General features: G+C 36.1%; 1 protein-coding gene across 1 annotated transcript in view; it reads left to right on the top strand.

Annotated features, from left to right (window-relative positions):
- The first annotated feature begins 6,662 nt into the window (after positions 1-6,662).
- The window catches only part of LOC117325455 (midnolin-A-like), a 28,217-nt gene continuing 12,396 nt past the window's right edge, over positions 6,663-22,483 (top strand). Inside the window, 1 exon segment of the mRNA XM_033881670.1 lies at positions 6,663-7,036. Within this exon segment, the coding sequence (XP_033737561.1) occupies positions 6,828-7,036 (209 nt within the window). The 5' untranslated portion in view covers positions 6,663-6,827.

Raw genomic sequence — 22,483 nt, forward strand, 5'->3', positions numbered from 1 at the left:
AGGTTTTATCTAAATCTAATTAAAAGAACATAAGAAGAATTATGAAATGAGAGTTATTTATGTACACTATTACTAACAGCCATGTGACATAATGGTCCTTGAAGCATTCAGGTTAGAATTTGGAACAATTTGAAAATTAACAATACCTCAACAAGATCATTTCCGGATCATTCCAGGAAAGTTTCAACTTTACTAGAGAAGTTTTTTCAAAATACTACGATAGTGATCATCTTGGATTTCGAAATAGTCAGAAAAATAAGAACACTTTGTCGGCTTCCTTTCCTTCGCATCCCCACCAACTTTCAGCCCAATGGCACTAACGGAAGTGGAAAAGAAGTTTAAAATGTAATTATTTTATATAGACCATCTCGGATTTCGGAACCATCCGCAAAATAACAATATTTGGTCAGGACCATCTTAGGGTCATTCAGGGCAAGTTAAAACATGGTTGTGCAATCATGTTACAAAATGGCCGTAGTAGCTGCCGCGTCAAAATGTTAACGATATTAACACTTTGTTAGCTCGATGGCACCAATGGAAATGAAGAATTAACAAGAAATATCTTTAAAAAAGATAAACGGCATAGTTTTAATGCTGGTGGTTAAAATGTAAAACTGCTTGTGAAATAAATTAACGAACTAATGCGTTTCAGCACGGATAACAAAATTATATCAGTTTGAATCATTTTTGGTTATAATAAGACTGCATTCGAATCAGGAATATGATTTTATTAATGTGTCATTTGAATAGATACATCCACTTATTCAGCTTGCATTCAATCTTAATTTTGTTTCGTCTTTAACTGCATATCTGCAATTTGCATTTATCGTTACATTGACCAATCACATACTTCATCTTGACCAGTAACGCCACCTGTCGCGTCATATCCGGAGCCAAAAGAAAATTATACGGCTATGCCGACAAATGTGTTTTTCAGGATGGAGGTCATTGAGGCCATATCGGATTTAAAACCGACCCGAAAGATAACAACACTTGACCAGGACCATCCCAAGATCAGTCAAGGCAAGTTGGAATTAACTACGAGAGATATAACAAGTTTGAAATGTGAAAAGTGTATGTCCGGCGCACGAACGACGAAGGGCGAAACACAATGGCAGTAGGTCGTCCTCTTAAAATTAGAAATCAGTACGAAGACTAAACCACACGAAGTGACAACGGTGTCTGCCGAAAATAATACGTGACAAATTGTTGGTCAAACTGCACGGTCTCCTCTAGTACGAGGTCACGAGAAGTTACTCCATCTTATGTGAATGTCATTCTAATTAAAATCTAGATGGTCTTTCACACAATGTTACATGAACATCTAACGACATCGCATAAGGGGTCACGTCAGGTGACTTTTTGGATTAACCAATCAAATTACTACTTACAGAATCTTGAAAGTGAATTTCGTTTGTGCGAAGTAGCATGACTAGGGTGCATAGCTTGCATAATCTGTTATCTGTTTCAAGGCATTTCGACCAACGAAGCATGTAGCTATATACATGCTGTATCGAAATGGTTAGCTACAGATGCTTGATGTGACGAATGGTGAAATCGATGACATCGAAAAATTGACAATTCGCCCTGAAAGTGAAATATTGAGATAACAAAGGTCACCAGAACGTGACCCCTTATGCGATGTCTTCAGATGTTCATGTAACGTAGTGAGAATGAGCATCTATATTTTAATTAGATTGTGTGAATTTGGACATAAGAGAGTGTTACGCGTTAATGGAAGCTGGATCAACATTCCATTCAAATGACCCTCATCTTGATGTGTAAATGTCTGATAATGGTATCTACACGTACACGAATTCCTGGTCGCTGTGAGCGCTCTGTCCGTCTCGTATACAATGTATTGCACATTTCAATTGGGGAACTCTCGAAATTCAACGAAGGGCATTTTACAACTGCATGAGACTTGTATTTTTCGGCATCAACGCACAAGTAGTCCCGGATAATCTTCAGATAATATATTTTAATGTACGTCTATGTCATGAATTATGTATATGCTTACTATAAACTTGCTCTCGAGGAAAACCCGCGCAGGAGCGGGGTAAAATAGTAAGAGGCGACAGTAGAAGGCGACTAAAATGGGCCCCTGAAGAATCGGATATTTTCATCCGTTACTTTTATTTTGGGGACATTAAAGAGACCCCAATCAGATCTTCTGTCCCCATTACAATAATTGGTATCTTAAATTCCCCCCCACTGCTGTCTTTATGTATTTTGTTTTCTCACTCTTGCGAGGACGTTACCCCCCCCCCCCCCCCCCCTCCAAAAAAACCCAATCCGGATGGAAGTTACGGATATTGTGGCTCTAAACGTATTCGTTCGTTACAGAATCTGAAGCATTCATCACTACGTTGAGGTCATAATGAGCAGTCAGTGTTCCATAAAAAAAAAAAACGTTATCAACTACATTCATACATTCTTACAAAATTAACAATTAACGTTTATATCTACGATGTCATCTACGGAAGCCGAGGGTCTAAATAATTCCCGAGAGAAAGAAAAAAAAATACACCCCAATATATTCAGGAAACACAATTTCATTTTTAATGGACTCTTTTTCAATAGATGTCACACACTGACACACTTCCTGGTAGTGATGGGTGGAATGTCGCCGCCGGATTCCGATGGCGGAAAAGACACACTGAATGTTCATGGCATTACTGTTAATGGACGTTGCAGCAAATTAAAACGCTGGACCTCGAATATGTTACGTGATTTAACAATAGTTATCACCGTACATGTGGTGATGAAATATCGCTCAAGCGTGAATTTAACAAGAGGCCTAACGGGTCTGTATGGCTAACCTGCTATGCAGCTTCCCAGGTGAAGGCTTTGTAAATTGAATTAGTTCATGGACATGGAACTTGAATTCATATACGTGTACATTACATGTTTTTATATTGTAACACTGGATTTTTTGGTATTCAGGAACAAATATTTGAAGATTTTAGCACCTTTAAAATAGGTCAAGGACACTCATTTTAGCAAACTTCTTGGCACTTTCATCCTAGCTCACTCCTGACCCAATATCATAAACCTGAGCATCTTGGTAATTGAGAAGAAATCGTTTAAACTGAAAGAGTGACAAAAGCGCAATTTTACTGGCGACATATTGATGAAAACGTAGAGAGAAGATATAGGATCCTGACAAAGATTGCTGGTATCTTACGAATCATACAATAGAGGTAGCCGGTACAATTATAGTCCCTTACAACAAGTCAACAGATGTGCAGTTACTTCTAAGCAACACTTTTCGGACCTTCACGGAACTTTAACACCACAGGGGCGTGTCTAGTCTTACATTAAAAAATAGCAAGAAATACCTACAAGTATATTTAATTCCTAGTATATAGATATTTCTGGCTAATTTTTAATGTAAGACTAGACATGCCCCTGTCTTTACACCGAACTTCACCGCTAAATGCTATTGATTATAACTCAGTCTTTCACATTTACAAATTCTTAAAACATATGAAAACTCACTTTTCCGCGGCATCAATTTCGAATCCTACAAACAAAAAATCCCCTTACCAAATAACAACATCCCAGTAGAGGTTCTGAACGGTAATGAGTGGCAAGACATGCATCTAAGCTTCAACTTGGAAATTTTCATTGAAATGTATTTGTCCAACATTTGAAATGAAATAAGATTTATTTGATGTTTGGACAGCACCTTTGTCTGATGTATATAAAAATAAATCAGAGATCCAACAGGGATCTTGGTGCCCACCATTGAATGATCTTTATTTGTTCTATGTGTGATGTTTTCTCTAATTTAATGATCTGATAAAAAGGAAACACTCGTATGAAATCGAAGACAAAACTTGGATAATTACTTCACGTAAATTAAAAATCGCAAGGCTATACTTCAACTGTCAGCAATTTTGTTTCTGGTTCAAGACTCAAAATCAAACAGGCACAACTAGGGACCAATGGAAAGCTGAATTTCAAACTTAAAACAGGGGAACCTACATAAGAATCTAAGAGGTAGCGAAGAAGACTTTTTTTGTGAATTATAAATCTTAATACAAAACTTTAACTGTCAGCTATATTAATTCCTTATAATGTCTTATAAGGTTTTCATAAAATGTTCATTAATGATAAAAATACTGGACCTTGACCTTTGGTCTTGACCCAGTGGCCTTGACATTTGACAAGATAACTCCTTGTTTATATTTCAAGCAACTATGATTCATAATCTCATAAAAAGTGTTAATCAGTGATAACGTAACAAGTGTGACATTGGCCTCTGACCCAGAGACCTTAACCTCTGAACAATGACCTTAACATTCGGTTGGATGTCTGTTTGTTTAATTCTGAACAACTTTTTATTCATCATTTCAAGACAAAATACTAAAAATAGTATTCATTAGCCAAAATAAACAAAATGTGACCTTGACATTTTATTCAGTGACCTTGACCTATAGTCAAACGACTCTTTTTCAATTATGTCTACTTCGTTTCATAATGTCTACAAATTGTTCATCGATAAAAAAGATACAAAATGTAATATTGATCTCTGACCCAGTGACTTAGACCTTTAGTTACCCGACTCCTTGTCAAATTGTCAAAATTCCTCCCAGTACTTTTCAATATATAGCGGTAACAAACTTCAATTGTCAAAATCAAAGATGGCTTCCTGTCAGCCATCCTGTTTCCAGATCAGACTCGAAATCAAATGGGCACAACTACAGACCATGGGGAATCTACAGCGAAGTTTCAGCAAATTCAGAAATAGCGATAACAATGTATTGTGTACGGACGGACGTACGACGTACACGGACTAACGACGGACAAACGACGGACCATGGACGTTGAGTGATTTGGATAGCCAGCCATCTGATGATATTGGGCTTATCAGATCGTGGGTTAAAAATCAGCATCCTGATGCAATTACTGAATCTCCTAAAGCATTTAATTGTCTTTTTATTTTATCTTTTTATTTATTTATTTATTATTTATTTATTTTTATTTCATCGTAAAATATTCTAAAAACAACTGTGTATCAATTGCGCATATCATCCCGATCTAGTCCTAAAAATTTGGTAATGTTTATCTCGGAGATAAAAAAAAAGAAATACATGAATAAATTACATGGATAGTAGAATAGGGAGTCCAAATATTTTCCACATAAATGGGGAAAAGATCATATTTATAAAATTTTGTGGTCTTCATATCAGTCAGTATCTTTATCGATTATTGGGACTGGCGTCTTGATGAACTCGGAGGTAAATCCAGTTCGCCTATCTATAGCGGGGGAGGTAACTCCGCTACACTTCTGTATCTGGTTCACTAAAGCTAGTAAATACACAACACTTTGAATGTATATAGTCCTGTCATTATCGGAACAAGCCTGTTTATCCAAATTTATAAGTTGACAACAGTACGTCCCCTTGCGCCCAACAAGTGATTATCATAAGTTTATATATAACTTGTTTCGCAATTTAGTATATTGTAATATATTTATTTATAAAGAAGGCTAACTGGAGATAATTCATCCTGTGACACAGATCATAGAATTTTATTAGAATCTAAATGTGATAATATAAACGGAACACTTTTCAGTCTCTAGAAGGCGACCTTCATGTAGTGTTGATTTCGGCACTTTCTAAACTTCTTTACATATTTATATTTTTACATATTATAAATATGAAATGAAACCTCAACATATTAAGTTATCGATATTGAATAGATACAGGATTTCATAGTTTTAATAAACAATTTTGACCCATTGATTTGAATGTCAAAATTTTAAAATACATGAGGTTAGTGTATGATAACTATTTTAAACGTCAGGTTTGTATAAAGTATGTCGTAACAGGTGTTTTATTGAACAAAGATTGTGTTGCACCTTTGCATTTCAGTATGACTGAGAATGACATGTTCGGAAAATATATTTAAAATCAACACGCAAAACAAACAAAACGATAACAAACGGAGCCTAATAGCAACACAACCAACATAAAAACAGAATTTAAAAAAGATCGCTTCATCTCTCAGAATTTAATTGGTATCCCGTATCTCATTTCATTTTCTGACGTCATTCTTCAGCATCACTATTTCATCTCTCCAAGCGGTTGTTGATAGCAACATTGTTTTTTATTTTGTACACAATGAACAAGTTCTGCATAACGACGACCTTGATCTGAATTATTAAAGGTCATATTAGCAATCGATTGTACCAAAAAAATATAAGATAAACAAGCTTCTTAATGCCTGCATCAACCCCGTGACTACTGCACATGTTAAGACTGCTAACAGGCGATATTGATTCTACGCTAAACTTGCTTCCCTTCATATCCATTGAGGAAAACAAACACACACGTGATCTCAGCCCATTGACGTAACTGAGGTTTTTACGGTTAATAGTAACGGACGAGTCCAAATGTAGAGGGGATTTGGTACGTCACTGCTGCGTTATCGACGTTTTGTTCCAAGCAGAAAGGACGTGTTCGCGTGTCTCCCGACATTATTTAACAGTAAGATGGTCAGTGTACAGTTTAGTCATTGTTCCATGGCAGAGAGAGTGTATATCGTTATATTTGTGCAAATTGTATATCAATGACGTTTAGTTGATCCCCACGCGTGACCTCTGCAGTGGATCAGCCCACATCGAAATTGATTGGTTGGCTACATATAATAGCTCTAAGGCAAAGGGATGATATGTAATGACGCTCTTCCGTCTATTCAGGACAGCCACGAATACACTTCGAAAACATCATAAAACTGCATGAACGTCGCGTTCTCTGTACACAGTTATTTTTTACATTCTTAGAACAAGTTGAAAGCATTAACAAAGAAAAATTAACATGGAAAACAAGGAAGCGATGGATTTTAATTTTGCGAAAACTAGCAGAAGTTCATCAGCGAATCGCACTCGTTTGCTTATATGTCCGACTACGGGAGGAAGTTTTGAGCTGAACTTACCTGCTCATGAAACAGTGATTGGACTCAAAAATGCAATTTCCAGAAAGTTGAAAATTCCACAAGCCAAGATCAATTTACTTTATAAAGACAGGTGAGTGACGATCTCTAATTGTCCAGTTTTCTTTGTTTCATTTATGCTTTCATTCACGCTCGTAGCATGCACGCGCTTTCGTTCCATACAGTGATTAGTTCCATTGACGTAGATGCATAACTTAGCTCGGGCAGGTCATGTTCGTAGATCAAAGGGATGTGTTATGCATGCAAGATGGTGTATCCATACAGTTATTGTCTTTATATGAACAGGTTGAATTTTGGAAATATATATATGTATCGTGCATAATTGTTTCGTTTCATTAACCCTCATTATTTTTAAATTATTATATGATTATGATAACCAAAGAAACCGCAAAAGTTCAACAAAGTACACAGCACTACTAAAATTTCGCGAATTGAGTGTCTATATATATTATGATAGGATATATGAAGTATACATCGTCACAAAATCACTGTTGAGCGAGACTTTGTTTTTATTCAATAATATTTATATCACGTGTTTATCACTATTATTCTTCAAGTTCATAACCGTTGTTAAGAAAATTTTCTCGATTTTTTTTTGTGTTGCAAACTTATGGAGAATAGTTTGAAGACGTATATTAATTAATTAGAAAGTGCGTATAACGAATACGTGACGATTTCTAACATGCATTGTGTAATGTTTTTAAAGTAGGTCACTAGAACACTCTCATTTTATACTGTCAGTCACATGTGGTTTAGTTGAATACACAGGCGTTTATATTTCAAATACCCATAGTTCGACCACCTACCTACTGTTTATCATATAACTACAGGTGTAGGGGCCGCCTACGCAATTCAAATATAGATATTGCATGTACATGGTTACTGACTGCAAGACGGGTCACCACCGTGTCACATTACTAGGTACACACAAGTATTCTAGCACCTGAAGGCTGACCTACATACAGGGTAATTACTCCTACTCGCCTTCCAATGGTATGTACTGCGTGGGACTTATGTTGGCAGATTTTAAGAGATACTATTAAATGTGTATATGATACACTGTATTTCACAATAGGTTCTTTTGTGTGTTGACCTGGTGTGGTGTAAATAAGTACCTCAGGTTTAAGGTGTATGACCTGAGCGATAACTGACTGCAGGCTTTAACAATAGACTTGATGAATCTTGTGGTTCCCCACAGTAACAGGTATTATAACACATGGATATTCTGGGCCATTTGTGTTACGGGAGAATTTCAGGCTTTAAGAGAAAGTGGATGGGATTTTAATATTTAATATAGCTCATTCTAAAGGCTTTCAACTAGATTTTCTCTAAATCACTTCACAGTACACAAGTGACCCACCAGTAATATTCAGGATAGTCATTTTTGCTAGCCCCATTATTGGTGATGTTAGGTAGAAAATCTTACCTTAGGGAGTCAAAAAACTCATGAAAGGTCCAACAACTCATGAAAGGTCATGAAAGGTTCAAGAACTCATGAAAGGTTATGAAAGGTCCAAAAACTCATGAAAGGTCCAAAAACTCATGAAAGGTCTATACAACTTCTGAATGTAGTCAATAAAACCACTTCTATAATAATTTTACGTATTATGAAATTTATGTTACCTGAATATAATAATTTCACCTATTACATAATGTATTGTTTGTTACCTGTATAGATTTGATTTTAAAATTGTACATGCACATTGTATTGCTAGGCATAATAATTGCTTTGTATCAAAGCACAGACATATAGATTTTTTTAATATATATGTCTGTGATTAAAACAAGTGCTAAAATTATTATGGTCATGGTTTGTAAAATGTATTAATGATGTAACAAACTGTTTCTATTTAATTTGAAGCCTGGGGATAGTATCATTACATCTTAACCTGTCTGAAGTGGATAAATGGAAATCATTAAAGCTGATACAGATTTTAATATACTGAGCTACTGTTAATATTCTCTGAAACAAATTCCCTTTTTTGTATTAAAGATTTCCAGTTAGATATTAAAATAAATATATTGTCCATTTTTTATATGAAATTCTGTTTAATCTGACCCGTAGAAAATAGTCTCCATACATTAAACTCAACATTTCTTAATTCTAAACCAAAAACAATGCTGTGAAATTTTATGTTTTGAAAAAATATGCCTGTAAATCAGATAGTAATAATATTCTTCATTCAAAAAGTATTATATACTGTATATTTGAAAATCACTTAATTCAATAATTCTGAGTGGAGACTTCTTCATGAATTAGAATTTTCTATGTATAAAGCACAGTAACGACTTTAATACTATTTCTTTAACAATGGTAGGCTAAGGGAGCAGCTGTAACAATGTCAATCAGATAAAGGTCAAAAATATCTAAAATTTTCATCACACAATTATTTTTATTTGCGAACTTCAGATAAAGGTTATTTTCTATTTTGTTTTAGAAAATGTTTTTAATTGAAACTGACACCTCGAGAATTAATGAATTAAATATGTTGCTAGCACAAAAAAAAAAGGAACATAAATAAGAAAACTAACAGTATATGGATGATTCATTAAAAAAACTAACAAATGGTTTAAAATCATTTCATAACACTTTAACTTTAAATATACATACATGTAGATTACAGTTACTTCCTGGTCAACCTGTGTTATACTATATAGCCCTACATATGTAAACTGGATTTTCCACTCTGCCCCATATCATTATTGTAACTACTAAAACATTCAGGAATGTGAACATTAACCATAAAAAACTCATGTACCTGGTCCAATTTAAATATAAATGTTTGTGTTGATTTTAATCACATTCTTTCATTTTTTTTCAAGTGATTTGACACTTGAATTTTGTTAAGCTGATTATGAAATCAAGTAAACATATTAAATTCCAAAATAGTATCTGATGCAATGGGACTCTCTCAATCTGTAGATGTAAATTGTATACATCATTATCTGTTTTCTTTCATATTCAATAAGATTATTCTGTTTCTTCATATTTATATATTCATTCTAATCAAAACTTCATTTTTTCTACTTTTGACTGGGGTTACTAGATAAAGTGATGCAATTGAGATAGATCTAGATCTGACAGGATGCTCTGAAAGGATATAATCTGACCCATTAGCAAGAACAGTTAAAGAGATGAGACGTCACAATGAAAATGTGAGGCGAGATGGGGACCAGGGGAGATAAATCTAGGAGGTAAAGGTTGATGATCTGGAAAGATGGAAGGAACGGTTGATAAGGGTAGGACAATGAAAATTGAGGGGATATGGGGACCAGGGGAGATAAATCTAGGAGGTAAAGGTTGATGATCTGGAAAGATGGAAGGAACGGTTGATAAGGGTAGGACAATGAAAATTGAGGGGATATGGGGACCAGGGGAGATAAATCTAGAAGGTAAAGGTTGGTGAGATGGGGACCAGGGGAGATAAATCTAGAAGGTAAAGGTTGGTGAGATGGGGACCAGGGGAGATAAATCTAGGAGGTAAAGGTTGGTGAGATGGGGACCAGGGGAGATAAATCTAGAAGGTAAAGGTTGGTGAGATGGGGACCAGGGGAGATAAATCTAGATGGTAAAGGTTGGTGAGATGGGGACCAGGGGAGATAAATCTAGAAGGTAAAGGTTGGTGAGATGGGGACCAGGGGACATAAATCTAGAAGGTAAAGGTTGGTGAGATGGGGACCAGGGGAGATAAATCTAGGAGGTAAAGGTTGGTGAGATGGGGACCAGGGGACATAAATCTAGAAGGTAAAGGTTGGTGAGATGGGGACCAGGGGAGATAAATCTAGGAGGTAAAGGTTGGTGAGATGGGGACCAGGGGAGATAAATCTAGAAGGTAAAGGTTGGTGATCTGGAAAGATGGCAGGAACAGTTGATAAGGGTAGGACAATGAAAATTTAGAGGAGATGGGGACCAGGGGAGATAAATCTAGGAGGTAAAGGTTGGTGATCTGGAAAGATGGAAGGAACGGTTGATAAGGGTAGGACAATGAAAATGTGAGGGGAGATGGGGACCAGGGGAGATAAATCTAGGAGGTAAAGGGTGATGATCTGGAAAGATGGAAGGAACGGTTGATAAGGGTAGGACAATGAAAATGTGAGGGGATATGGGGACCAGGGGAGATAAATCTAGAAGGTAAAGGTTGGTGAGATGGGGACCAGGGGAGATAAATCTAGGAGGTAAAGGGTGATGATCTGGAAGGATGGACTCCGACTATAAGAGGGAACAGTCGAGATAGGACAATGAAAATGTGAGGGCTTTTAATTGGATGGATGTAGGAATCCAAGGAATGGGCTATGACCCCAAATGTGGAAGACCTTTACAAATATAGAGGAAGGAAATAGAAAATTAAGTATGTATGATATAGGGGAAGACAAGAGTGGGAGGTATACCAACGCTTGATATCAAAGTATTGATTCATGAAATTTGAAAGCTAATTAAACAAAAATGACATCACTTGTCTTGGTTTCATGCAGGTACAAGTTTATATCAGTGACAAAGACAATGAAGAAACTTACACATCATCTAGGTTTGTCATTTGTGTAAAATCTTCCTGGTGTGGGACGTAGTGGGCATATATGTTCCTTACTTACACTTCACCTGACACAGACAGGATGTTCCTTACCTACACTTCACCTGACACAGAAAGGTCATTATACATCACATGACATAGAATGGTGCCTACACATCACATGACATATGAAGGTCCCTACACATCACATGACATAGAATGGTGCCTACACATCACATGACTTAGGATGGTGCCTACATATCACATGAGATAGGATAGTGCCTACACATCACATGAGATAGGAAAGTGCCTACACATCACATGACATAGGATGGTGCCTACACATCACATGAATTAGGATGGTGCCTACACATCACATGACATAGGATAGTGCCTACACATCACATGAGATAGGAAAGTGCCTACACATCACATGACATAGGATGGTGCCTACACATCACATGACATAGGACAGTGCCTGCACATCACATGACATAGAAAGGTTCCTACACATCACATGACAGGATAGTGCCTACACATCACATGAGATAGGATAGAGCCTGCACATCACATGACATAGGATAGAGCCTGCACATCACATGAAGTAGGATGGTGCCTACACATCACATGACATATGAAGGTCCCTACACATCACATGACATAGAATGGTTCCTACACATCACATGACATAGGATGGTGCATACACATCACATGACATAGGAAGGTCCCTACACATCACATGACATAGAATGGTGCCTACACATCACATGACTTAGGATGGTGCCTACACATCACATGACATAGGATAGTGCCTACACATCACATGACTTAGGATGGTGCCTACACGTCACATGACATAGGATGACCCCTATTCATCACATGACATAGGAGTTGTCGATTTTCAAATATTGGTATTTTTTAAAGGTAGTTGAACATAATATGGCATGTTTATTAAAATTGACACAAGATGAATAAAAATGTTGCATCCTATCGACTCAGTATAAGGTGAGTGCCAAAACGGGTGACCGACATGGTACATGTAGTTAAATGACTTGTCACCTGTTTACAGTTTACTAACAACAGGCTAACGTCTTGGTCAGGGGACAAAACTCCTAACCTTCCTCACAGGGGCAAATGCTGAACTGAAACCAAAGGTGATGCTGCGTAATAGGAAGATGTGATACCAAATTCAGATGCCTTTCAAAACACTTGGAGGGGGCAGCAGGTACAATTCTGATGCCCTAAATGAGTGTTTTTTTTATTTGAGGACTGGACTCCATATCATAGAGGAGTGGAGAGGGTAAAGGACAGATTACTTCCCAAGAGAGTGTCTAGTATGTCAGATTGGACAATTTCTGTTGAAGAAGTAGCCATTATTTTGTTGTGAAGAGTTATATAAGCCTGTGTATGAGCTCTGACGTCATCACGATTAATTGGACTCCTTCCCTGATAAGTATAGTGATATAGACTCTCTTGGGGACAAATTGTTTTGTTGTTTATGTACTTTCTTTGCACTCAATAACACTGAAAACATATGCAAATATGCATTCGCTGTGTTAAAATTAAAGCTATCTTTAAATATTCATGCTTGCAAACTCTTTGAAAGAATGTTCAATCCAGAAATAGTTTTACTGGTTTATCAATAAATGCAGTAATCTTTTTCAAAAGTGGCAAAATAATAATTGCAAATTATCTTTATCCGAACATATCTGACCCAATTTTTCTTTTGATAAAACTATTTTCTGCTCCAGGTTCAGCCACATAATTACATTAAATTGATATCTGCAGGCTAAATACCTGGTAAGCATTATGGACTCATTATGTGGATGATTATTGTCGCTGTACAGTATCTGTTGGTGACAATACTGCTGTAAGAACCAGTTATTTGTCGGTGAAATATTACGCTGCTGAAAGAACTCCTGGATGACAATGTCGCTGTAAGAACCAGTATTTGTGGATGACACTGTTGTTGTAAGGACCAGTATTGGTGGGTGACAGTGTCGCTGTAAAAACCAGTATTGGTAAGTTATATAAATACATCGCTGTTACACCTGTATAACAGGTGATTAATCCAGATCAAACACCTGACACAAGGACACCATATTAGGAATGACAATTATGAATGAGTCATGCAGACACTCTCAAGATCACTCAATCATCATTCTGATTGTAGCCTATATTCTGCCAATCAATTTCTATACTTAACCAAATATGGGCAAATGCCATAACCCTGGCAGGTAAAAATAAAATTGCTTGTAAAGGTAAATAGGGATGGTCTAATATAGTCCATTGTTTATTTGTTTCAGGAGCATAGTAGTTCTTTGTGTCTACTATATAGCAGAGAAATATCTAGTGCTTTCATAGTATTGATCAAAGCAGCCTACCTTGGTTGCCTTTGTTGGGAGACCAGTGTTTGTATTGGCGACATAATTTCTAGTAACCACAATATTTACCTAATGACAGCGATGTGTATTCCCTGTAGAGTTGTCTACAGTTTTGTAATCAAGCCCAAAATAGACCTGAGAGGCTTTTAAATCAATGTTAACTTAACTGTAGTATACTATATACATGCATATAACCAGTATATATATATATATTTAGAGAGAGAGAGAATTACTGGGATTGTTGGCAATGGCTTATAAGAAAATAAAGCAGATGGTTCTGTTTGTGGTTTGAGAGAAAAAACAGAATTGAAACAATCTTGACTGACGTATCCATGGTTCTGTTTGTGGTTTGAGAGAAAAAACAGAATTGAAACAATCTTGACTGATGTATCCATGGAAACAAATAATGAACTATCTGTTACATGCAGAGGTAATGGTCTTTCAAACCTGTTGTTTAAGAATCTTTGATACAGACTCTTTGGTTCTGGGAATGATCAGATTGTCTAGAAATAATACCATATTTATCCTGTAATAAGCTCAAGGGGCCATAACATAGACTGGAACTTAACACAGGGTTTATTGCAAGACAGTGAAATAGTATTAGTTTTGCATTTTTTTTAACTGATTGGTGATTGGATACCTTGTAACTTGATATGGGCATATTGCCTTAAATAAATACGGTATAGGAAGCAGTTACTAATGTAAAATCCCATTTAGATTATGATGTGTATTTATAATATAACCATAAAAAACATCTGGCTAAATGTCCGTGTTATATGTAAATTAATTTTGTCTTGTTTAATACAATACAGTGTTCATACTGATGTTATCATTCAAATCTAGTCCAAAATATAGGTAGTGACATTGTGTAGGAACATTCCCTAGATTATGAACTTTTGTCTCCTATCTGTGTTTACCTACGCCTACCTGCGGTGAGTTTATGTGATGGTATGGGACCAGGAAGTTAGAATTGTTTGGTGACAGTACTTGTCTTTCCCAGTAATAACTGTAGTGGTTCTCGTATTAGGGATTGGGAAGAGTATATACGCATGACCTTTATATCTCAGCCTGTTGTTTCTATAATGAACAAAATACATGTCCTGACTTGAGCGATGTATCTATTTGATTTCATTTAAACCTAGCCCCCCCCCCCCCCCAAAAAGAAGAAAATTGTAATTCACAATGATCAATTCATCCACACAACCCATCCCATTCAAATCTCTACTATGTTTCTGTCCACTGTTCAAGCTGTTTAATCTATTATCTCTGCCCAGTCCAAGCTATTGAATCTATTATCTCTGCCCATAGTCCCAGCTATTGAATCTATTATCTCTGCCCATAGTCCCAGCTGTTGAATCTATTATCTCTGCCCATAGTCCCAGCTGTTGAACTATTATCTCTGCCCATAGTCCCAGCTGTTGAACTATTATCTCTGCCCATAGTCCCAGCTGTTGAATCTATTATCTCTGTCTACTGTCCTAGCTGTTGAATATATTGTAATAGGAGAAAGAGAAAATTTAGCAGCCAGACTGAGGTTCGAACCCAGGACCTCTGAACACTAGCCGAATGCTCTACCAATTGAGCTGCGTGGTCGCCGATGATCGACCCAGTTCAGTCCCGATACACTATTATCTCTGTCCACTCTGTCCCTGTCCACTCTGTCCCAGCTATTGAATCTCACCGTATAGCTGGTTATTTTCATCAAATATGGATTTTCTTTTTAAGAAAGCATTGAATTTTAACAAATTAAAATTTCACAGTTTGGCTGTAAGAGGATATCTATTTTTTGTGAATATTGTGCCCCACCCACTCTCAGGTGGCCATGCCAGCTGATTATTGGACGTGTAAAAATGGAGACAGTCTTATAATTGCAGTTTATTTTGTAGATAATATTTACCCATGTCTTATTTCAAGGATCAAATTTCACTGCCACGTCAACAGCCCATGAAATAGCAAATGCTACTCTGTTGAATCTATATATGTCTCTGCCCTTTGTCCCAACTGTTTACATCTACTATCTCTGCCCACAGTCCCAGCTGTTGAATCTATCATTTCTGCCTATTGTCCCAGTTGGTGAATCTATAACAGTTGCCCATGTCCCATATCTAATCTCTGCCTATTCTGAAAGGTCAGGTCAGAATTTACTACAGCTGCTAGCTGTCCGAAGTGTGGATATTGGCCTTCAGCTCAAATGTCCAGTGGACTGTTAATTCTATAATAAACCCATATTCCATGGTGAGTGGGAAGTGTGGTCAAACCTTGGCCATAATCACATTCCCATACTATTGATTAATCTTATGTATGCCCACTTCAGGACACAACTACCTTGAGGGAGATTTCTAATACTGCCAATATACCAATATGGCTACTGCCAATCACAATAGATCTTTCTGACAAGATATGCATATTAAATATCATCTCCACTGTCCCTTTTCAACAAAGCCCTGTAATGAACTGCCCACTCACTCAATTATGTGAAAATTTAGGGCTGAAATCATTTCTCCCTCGGTCAAACATACCAGCAAGCTTTAAGGGCCCAAGTTGGAAAGAATCAGAATCCTGACTATATCTATACCCATAAACTGGTTGGACTTAACTGCTTCCATTACTGGATAGTGGCTACAATCACATTACCTTTAACAAACCTTACTGGTTGGTGACCCATTATCAGCGATCATTTGTATTTTAATAAGCTTATTGGCACGTCGGATTATTCTTCCAGGACATAAATTGGATGTAACCTATATATGTTCATATGTATCACCTGATTTTGTCTACACGAGACGGAGGTCATTCTTCTATGAGATTATACATGGTATTTAAAGGTTGACAATGGCATGATTCAAGGATTTGATTCAGTTATGTAATTACTCCATCACATTTCATATGAGGCTTGTGTCCTTAAGCCTTCATATAACGAAAAAGGTAAATTGAATTAAGTTTTTTTTACTTATATGGTAATAAGCCCATGCCTGTTAATTAGCCCACCAATGTATATTACACTGGTAGTTCAGTAAAAATACTTAACAATCTGATGATAAAAGAAAGGATTAGGTGATAGGGAGTTCGCCATACGGGAGAAAACAAATACTGTATAAGATATGTAGATGATAGCAAATGGTTTCCTGTTGAACATATATTTCACGAGTATGACAGAATATTTTTGTTTCACAAGTACAAAGCATGAGTAAAAAATATCAGTATATTCTGTAAAACGAGTGAATTATATGTTATATCTACCAGGAAATAATTCCGTTTTCTATTGAATACATTTTTTAAAGACAAAAAAGGAGAGAAAAATCTGTATCGAAAAAGCACAAGAACCACAGATATATCCTTATGATACCATGCTTTACAACAAAACAGCACTATTTTGAATAGGCTGCTCAAAACAATTTCAGCATTTCCTACTCTTAGCTGTTAAGTTTTGCTTACAAAGAAGCATTTAATGAAAAACCGCAATGTGTATTGCTTTTATTCTACATTTGCTTTTTTTGGATTTAAACCAAAAATTTGAAAGCATTATTCTATAATTGGTAAAAAAAAAGTTATATAATTACAGTGATGATATATTTGTTGTTTGTTTGCTGGGTTTATTGCCCCCATGAACAGCCAGGGTGGTTTTGAGGCAGGTCTCTTTGTAGTAGTTGGTGACTACCTCAATGAACAATAATATGGGAGGCCCATTGTATGCCATTCAAAGCAATCCGGTTAAAGTGTCTTTGCCCAAGGACACAACCATGACACCACACACCAGCCCGTATCTCAGCTTCTCCAAAAACAAATCAACACGGGTAGGGAGCGTCGAGCTACAAAACTCGGTTCTTCAACTACAGGTAATGTGACCAGCGCTCGAACCACAAACCTCGGTTCTTCACCTATAGGTAATGTGACCAGCGCTCGAACCACACACCTCAGTTCTAAACCTACAGGTAATGTGACCAGCGCTCTGAGCTATCGCAGCCCCCTCAAAGATGATATAATAAGTGACGATATATATCCTGATTATAAAGCCTGCCAAGTTTCAAAAGAAATTGGTTGAAATGATGAGAGAGGAGATCTCCAGACAAACAAGAGTTTGTACTAGACTGTCAGGACCGATGGATGTCCTTCCGCAATACTAGGGTATAATTTTGATGGCCATATAAAAAAATCTCAACTATTGATAGCCGTTTAAAAAAACCCACAAAATTAAAAAAAAAAATGAATAAAAATATTTTGTTAATTAGGTTCTGTTGATAAATCCATTCCCTATTAATTATAGTTAAATGTAGAAAAGCTTGTAGGAATATATATTTATATATGTGAGGTATGCTCTGTACCAACTGTCACACCAGCAACTGCTACCACATACCTTTTATGACCTTCTGACATTATCCACAGATTAAGACAGAGTGGCTGAGATAAATGTCAAGCATTGGAACAGCAAATATGTAAGTGATGGTTAGTAACTGGTCTAACTACAGAACGTATTGCATGCTTCGTCCTTAATTCTGAAGTTAAATGTCAGTTCTTGATGATATTCGTAGCTGAGTGACTAATAAATAGTTCGAAATAAAACAAAAAATAGGTTACAGAGTGTAACAAATGACGCAAGGTTTTAACACCCGACTAAACATAAAACTCACTAGTTTCGGAATCCATGGAGATGGTTTCTAAATAAAACGAGGTGAAATTAAATGTCAACTTCAACTTTATGTAGGAATGTCCTGAACTCAGGGACAGACAGAGGTTTAATTGGTAACTTCGCTTCTTCTCAGGAGGAATTACTTCTATAAATACAGGATTGGATTGACTCGGCTTACATAGGGAATGGATGTCTCCCCCACACTTCTGACAGACCAACAGGTGCATATTTCATGTTCTGTATCTGGATTGATAGTAAAAGTATAGACGTGTACCTATCCAACCAGATCATATCATGTATACTGGTACTCTATAAAGGGTTAGCCAGTACAGCTGGAATCACATGTACTTGTTACTCAGGTTTCGAGGATTCACTGAAATCTCATATATCCCCTAAACTATAGACAACAAAATTGTAAGTTAACAAATACAGACTACCATAACTCAGTCAGTGTATAGGTACATGTATATTATAATTTTCTATTGTTAATTATTAAGCAGAAAATTTAATAACTTACCTGTCCACAAGACATCCTAGTTTTTCCCTTTGTGTTGAGAGGTTGCTAACTCTGTTGCAAAGTTATCTCCCCTTTTATAAAAACATACAGATCACCCATTTATATGTCACAAGATACAAGCATTCACATCATACATATTGGTGAAACATTTACATGTATATTTACCTTCCGTCAATATACTACATTACAGGTTTGTAGATTAGTATTAACAAATATTACCAGACTAACGGTTCATCAATATTCTTAAGGAAATTGCTTAACTAAAATTTTCCACAAGAAAGCTTTTATTGGATTAAGGGAGTAAATCTTAATCAGGAATTTGCTGTTGTAAAATGGGCCAATCAACTGCTCATAATGGCTCTATGTACTGTAACTTTTCAAGCACCTGCTAGGCTAATTGGATCTACATATATAAAGCTTTCTAGACTGACCTCTGACTCTAAAATATCAAAATTGCGAAAAAATGAGACCTACAGTTATGATTTACTGGATATATATCTGATCCTTGTGTTTAGAATTCAGCCGGAGATTTTGAAATTGAAATATATACATATGTGTAGGATATCTATACATGTGTAATGAAAATAATGTATGAAACTTTACATGAGAAATGAGATTTTTTTTGAAAATTGGTAGTTATCAGTCCAATAATGAGTGGGCAGAAATCAGATGTAAAGACCTCCTTAATTGCGATCATGAGAGTGAAAACAAATTAAGTGGTTTCCAGTGGGATCTTCAGGCTTAAGACGTTTGATGTATTATTGTTTTTTCTGATCTGAAACTTACCCACAAGATTGTGTTTTCTCAGAAATCTGACACCTGGCTGATTTTCTCTTCCTGAATGGGTTTATCTGTCTTTGGCATGTTTGGTGTGACCACAACACATGGCACGATAATCAGATACCCAGTTCAAACTTAAATGATAATGAAACCCCTGCCAGTAGGAATATTTATACCGATAAGACAACTCCAGGTGTTACAGGTGAATACAGTCGCATCTTTTATGAGTGGAAAGTTAACATTATACAAATGTCAACAATGGGGAAGAAATCAAAGAAAATAAACAACAAAAAGAACATATTTTGTTAATTGTAACGAGAAAAAATATTTTTCTATCTTCTGGTTCTTGTTGGAATCAAAACAGTTCAATAGTATTAGATATATATAAAAATATTTTAAACTTTCTGAATCAGAATAATCTATATTGCTTCATTATACATGTTTTACCATGTTACTGAATAGTTGAACTGAACAGCCCAATATTTTCTATGGGTACTGCTTCCATCAGGCTACAGAAATCATTAGGAAACTATTCTCGAAATTTGATTAAAAATATGTTTATTGTCTCTGTAATTTCAACACCCAGGCAAAATTTCATACACCCAGGCAAAATTTCATCTGGAAAACAATTTACTGTGGTGAAGATTTTATGACATTTTGTGAATTCATAGGTTGATAACTCCAATGCTGTACACACAAGGAATATATATAACTATTTATAGAGGAACTACATGGTTATGAAGTTCAGCAAATATTTCCGGTAAAGATAATAAAAACTCTATCCTGAAAATACAGAAGTATACTGTTGGCAGTTTGTGGTTTTGGTTGTACTTCATGACCTCTTTAACAGTAGCATAGCACATCACATCTCCGAAAATAAACTGTTTATTTGTGGTTTGTGGTTTGTGGTTTCCAGGCTAACCACAAATGTATACTTAAATCTCATATACTCCCCTTTACACAGCTGTACGTAGAAGTTAGGTATGACTGAAATGAAACCTTGTTTTCCAGAGTCTTGTGATGTGGATCATTAATTCTATACATGATTTATTGATAGATACAAAATTGGTGGCCAAAATGCTATTTAATTCAAGGAGCAAAGCTGCAGAAGGCTGTATAAAGTTTGATGAATCTGTTCTAGAATGGATGTTATATAATGGTAATGTTCACAACTAAAACACTATACCTGTTGTACGAAATCTGTTACGCACCACATATACCTGGTGTACAAAATCTACTACATGTACTTACAATGATTTTGATATGCATATATGGTGTCAATATATTGCAACAACAACAGAATACAAGGCTATCTTTTTGGGGAAGGGCAAGATGGTGAGGGAGGTGAAGGATGAGGGGGCTACCAGTTAAAAGGCGAGTGATCTCATTCTAGGAAACGTGGTTTGGCCTGACATTTGTTTAGATTTCTTCTCCCAATGGGGAGATTGACTGTTATTAAAGTATGATAACTGCTGAATTTTTTTTAATGAAACTGGAATTGTCTGTAAAGCCAAGATTCTAAATCTAGACAGCACGTTTATAAGGCAGTTGTTCAGGAGACGCCTTACTTACACCCACTGGTGAATGGAGGTCAAAGCAGAAATACAAACAACAGCAATACACAGGCCATTATAATATAGGATATTGATGTGTATACACGCCCACGCTCTACTGGAGGAGGTGAATAGGAGTTCAACAGCCCCAGATAAGGGACATGCACCAAGGATTCCCCAGTTACTCATGCAAGCTTTCATCCCCTCATCTGTGTGAGTTACAAATCAAAGTTGATCATTGTTGTAGTTCATTATTAAACATATTGTTTTTTGTAAATACTTGGAAATTTAACTTAAATATTTGTCAAATGTAGTGACCTTTTACTGATAATTACATGTAATAAAGTTACTTTTCATTTGAGCTGGTCTGTGTAGTGCCTAACACATTCAATACTAGGACATTACTTCTAACAGTTACTAGGAATGGTTACTAGGAATCATAAGAGGGCCAGTGTGTATTCACTGTTGTACGTTGCACTGACGTAAGAGGTATACCATTATGCTTGCCAGCCTACGTCAGCAAGTCAAAGTCATGAATGTAAACATTAGTGATAAGGTATTTGTACTAACGTAATGCTACCTCGTGTAGGAATAATTATGTTTTGTGACGACTTACCCTCAGTTTGGTTCAGAAGGATTTATCAAGGGCTAAACAGAGAAAGTCTGGATTTAGAAACAGTTATATATATATATTGCTATCACTAAAATAGAATTCCATTGTTGTTACTTTGAGGTACTGGAGTAACCTTAATTTACTTTCACTTGTTTTACATCTGTTTAGATATGATAACGTTTCTGGATATTTGGGTTTCTTCTGATAAAATGTTATAAAGCAAATTCTTATCTACAGGGAATGTATTAATTAATAATTGCATCATCAAAGACAGTGCTATCCTTCATATCTTATTTTTATTAGAATTCAGCTAAGTATTGTCGTCACTTACTTTTTTTAGTAACCCGTTAAATGTGATTATACATGGTGTCATTATATCATAAGCAAGCTCAGTCATTTTAGAGAGATTTACAGATTTGTGATCCTCTCACAGTGAAAGAAAGGTCAGTATAGGGATTATACATGCTCATGTTCAACATTCTTCCACACTTGTCTTCATTTACAATATAAATATCATACTTCACACTTGCTACGTTTC

The sequence above is a fragment of the Pecten maximus genome, chromosome 4 (assembly GCF_902652985.1).
Source record: "Pecten maximus chromosome 4, xPecMax1.1, whole genome shotgun sequence".
In the NCBI taxonomy this organism is placed as follows: Eukaryota; Metazoa; Mollusca; class Bivalvia; order Pectinida; family Pectinidae; genus Pecten; species Pecten maximus.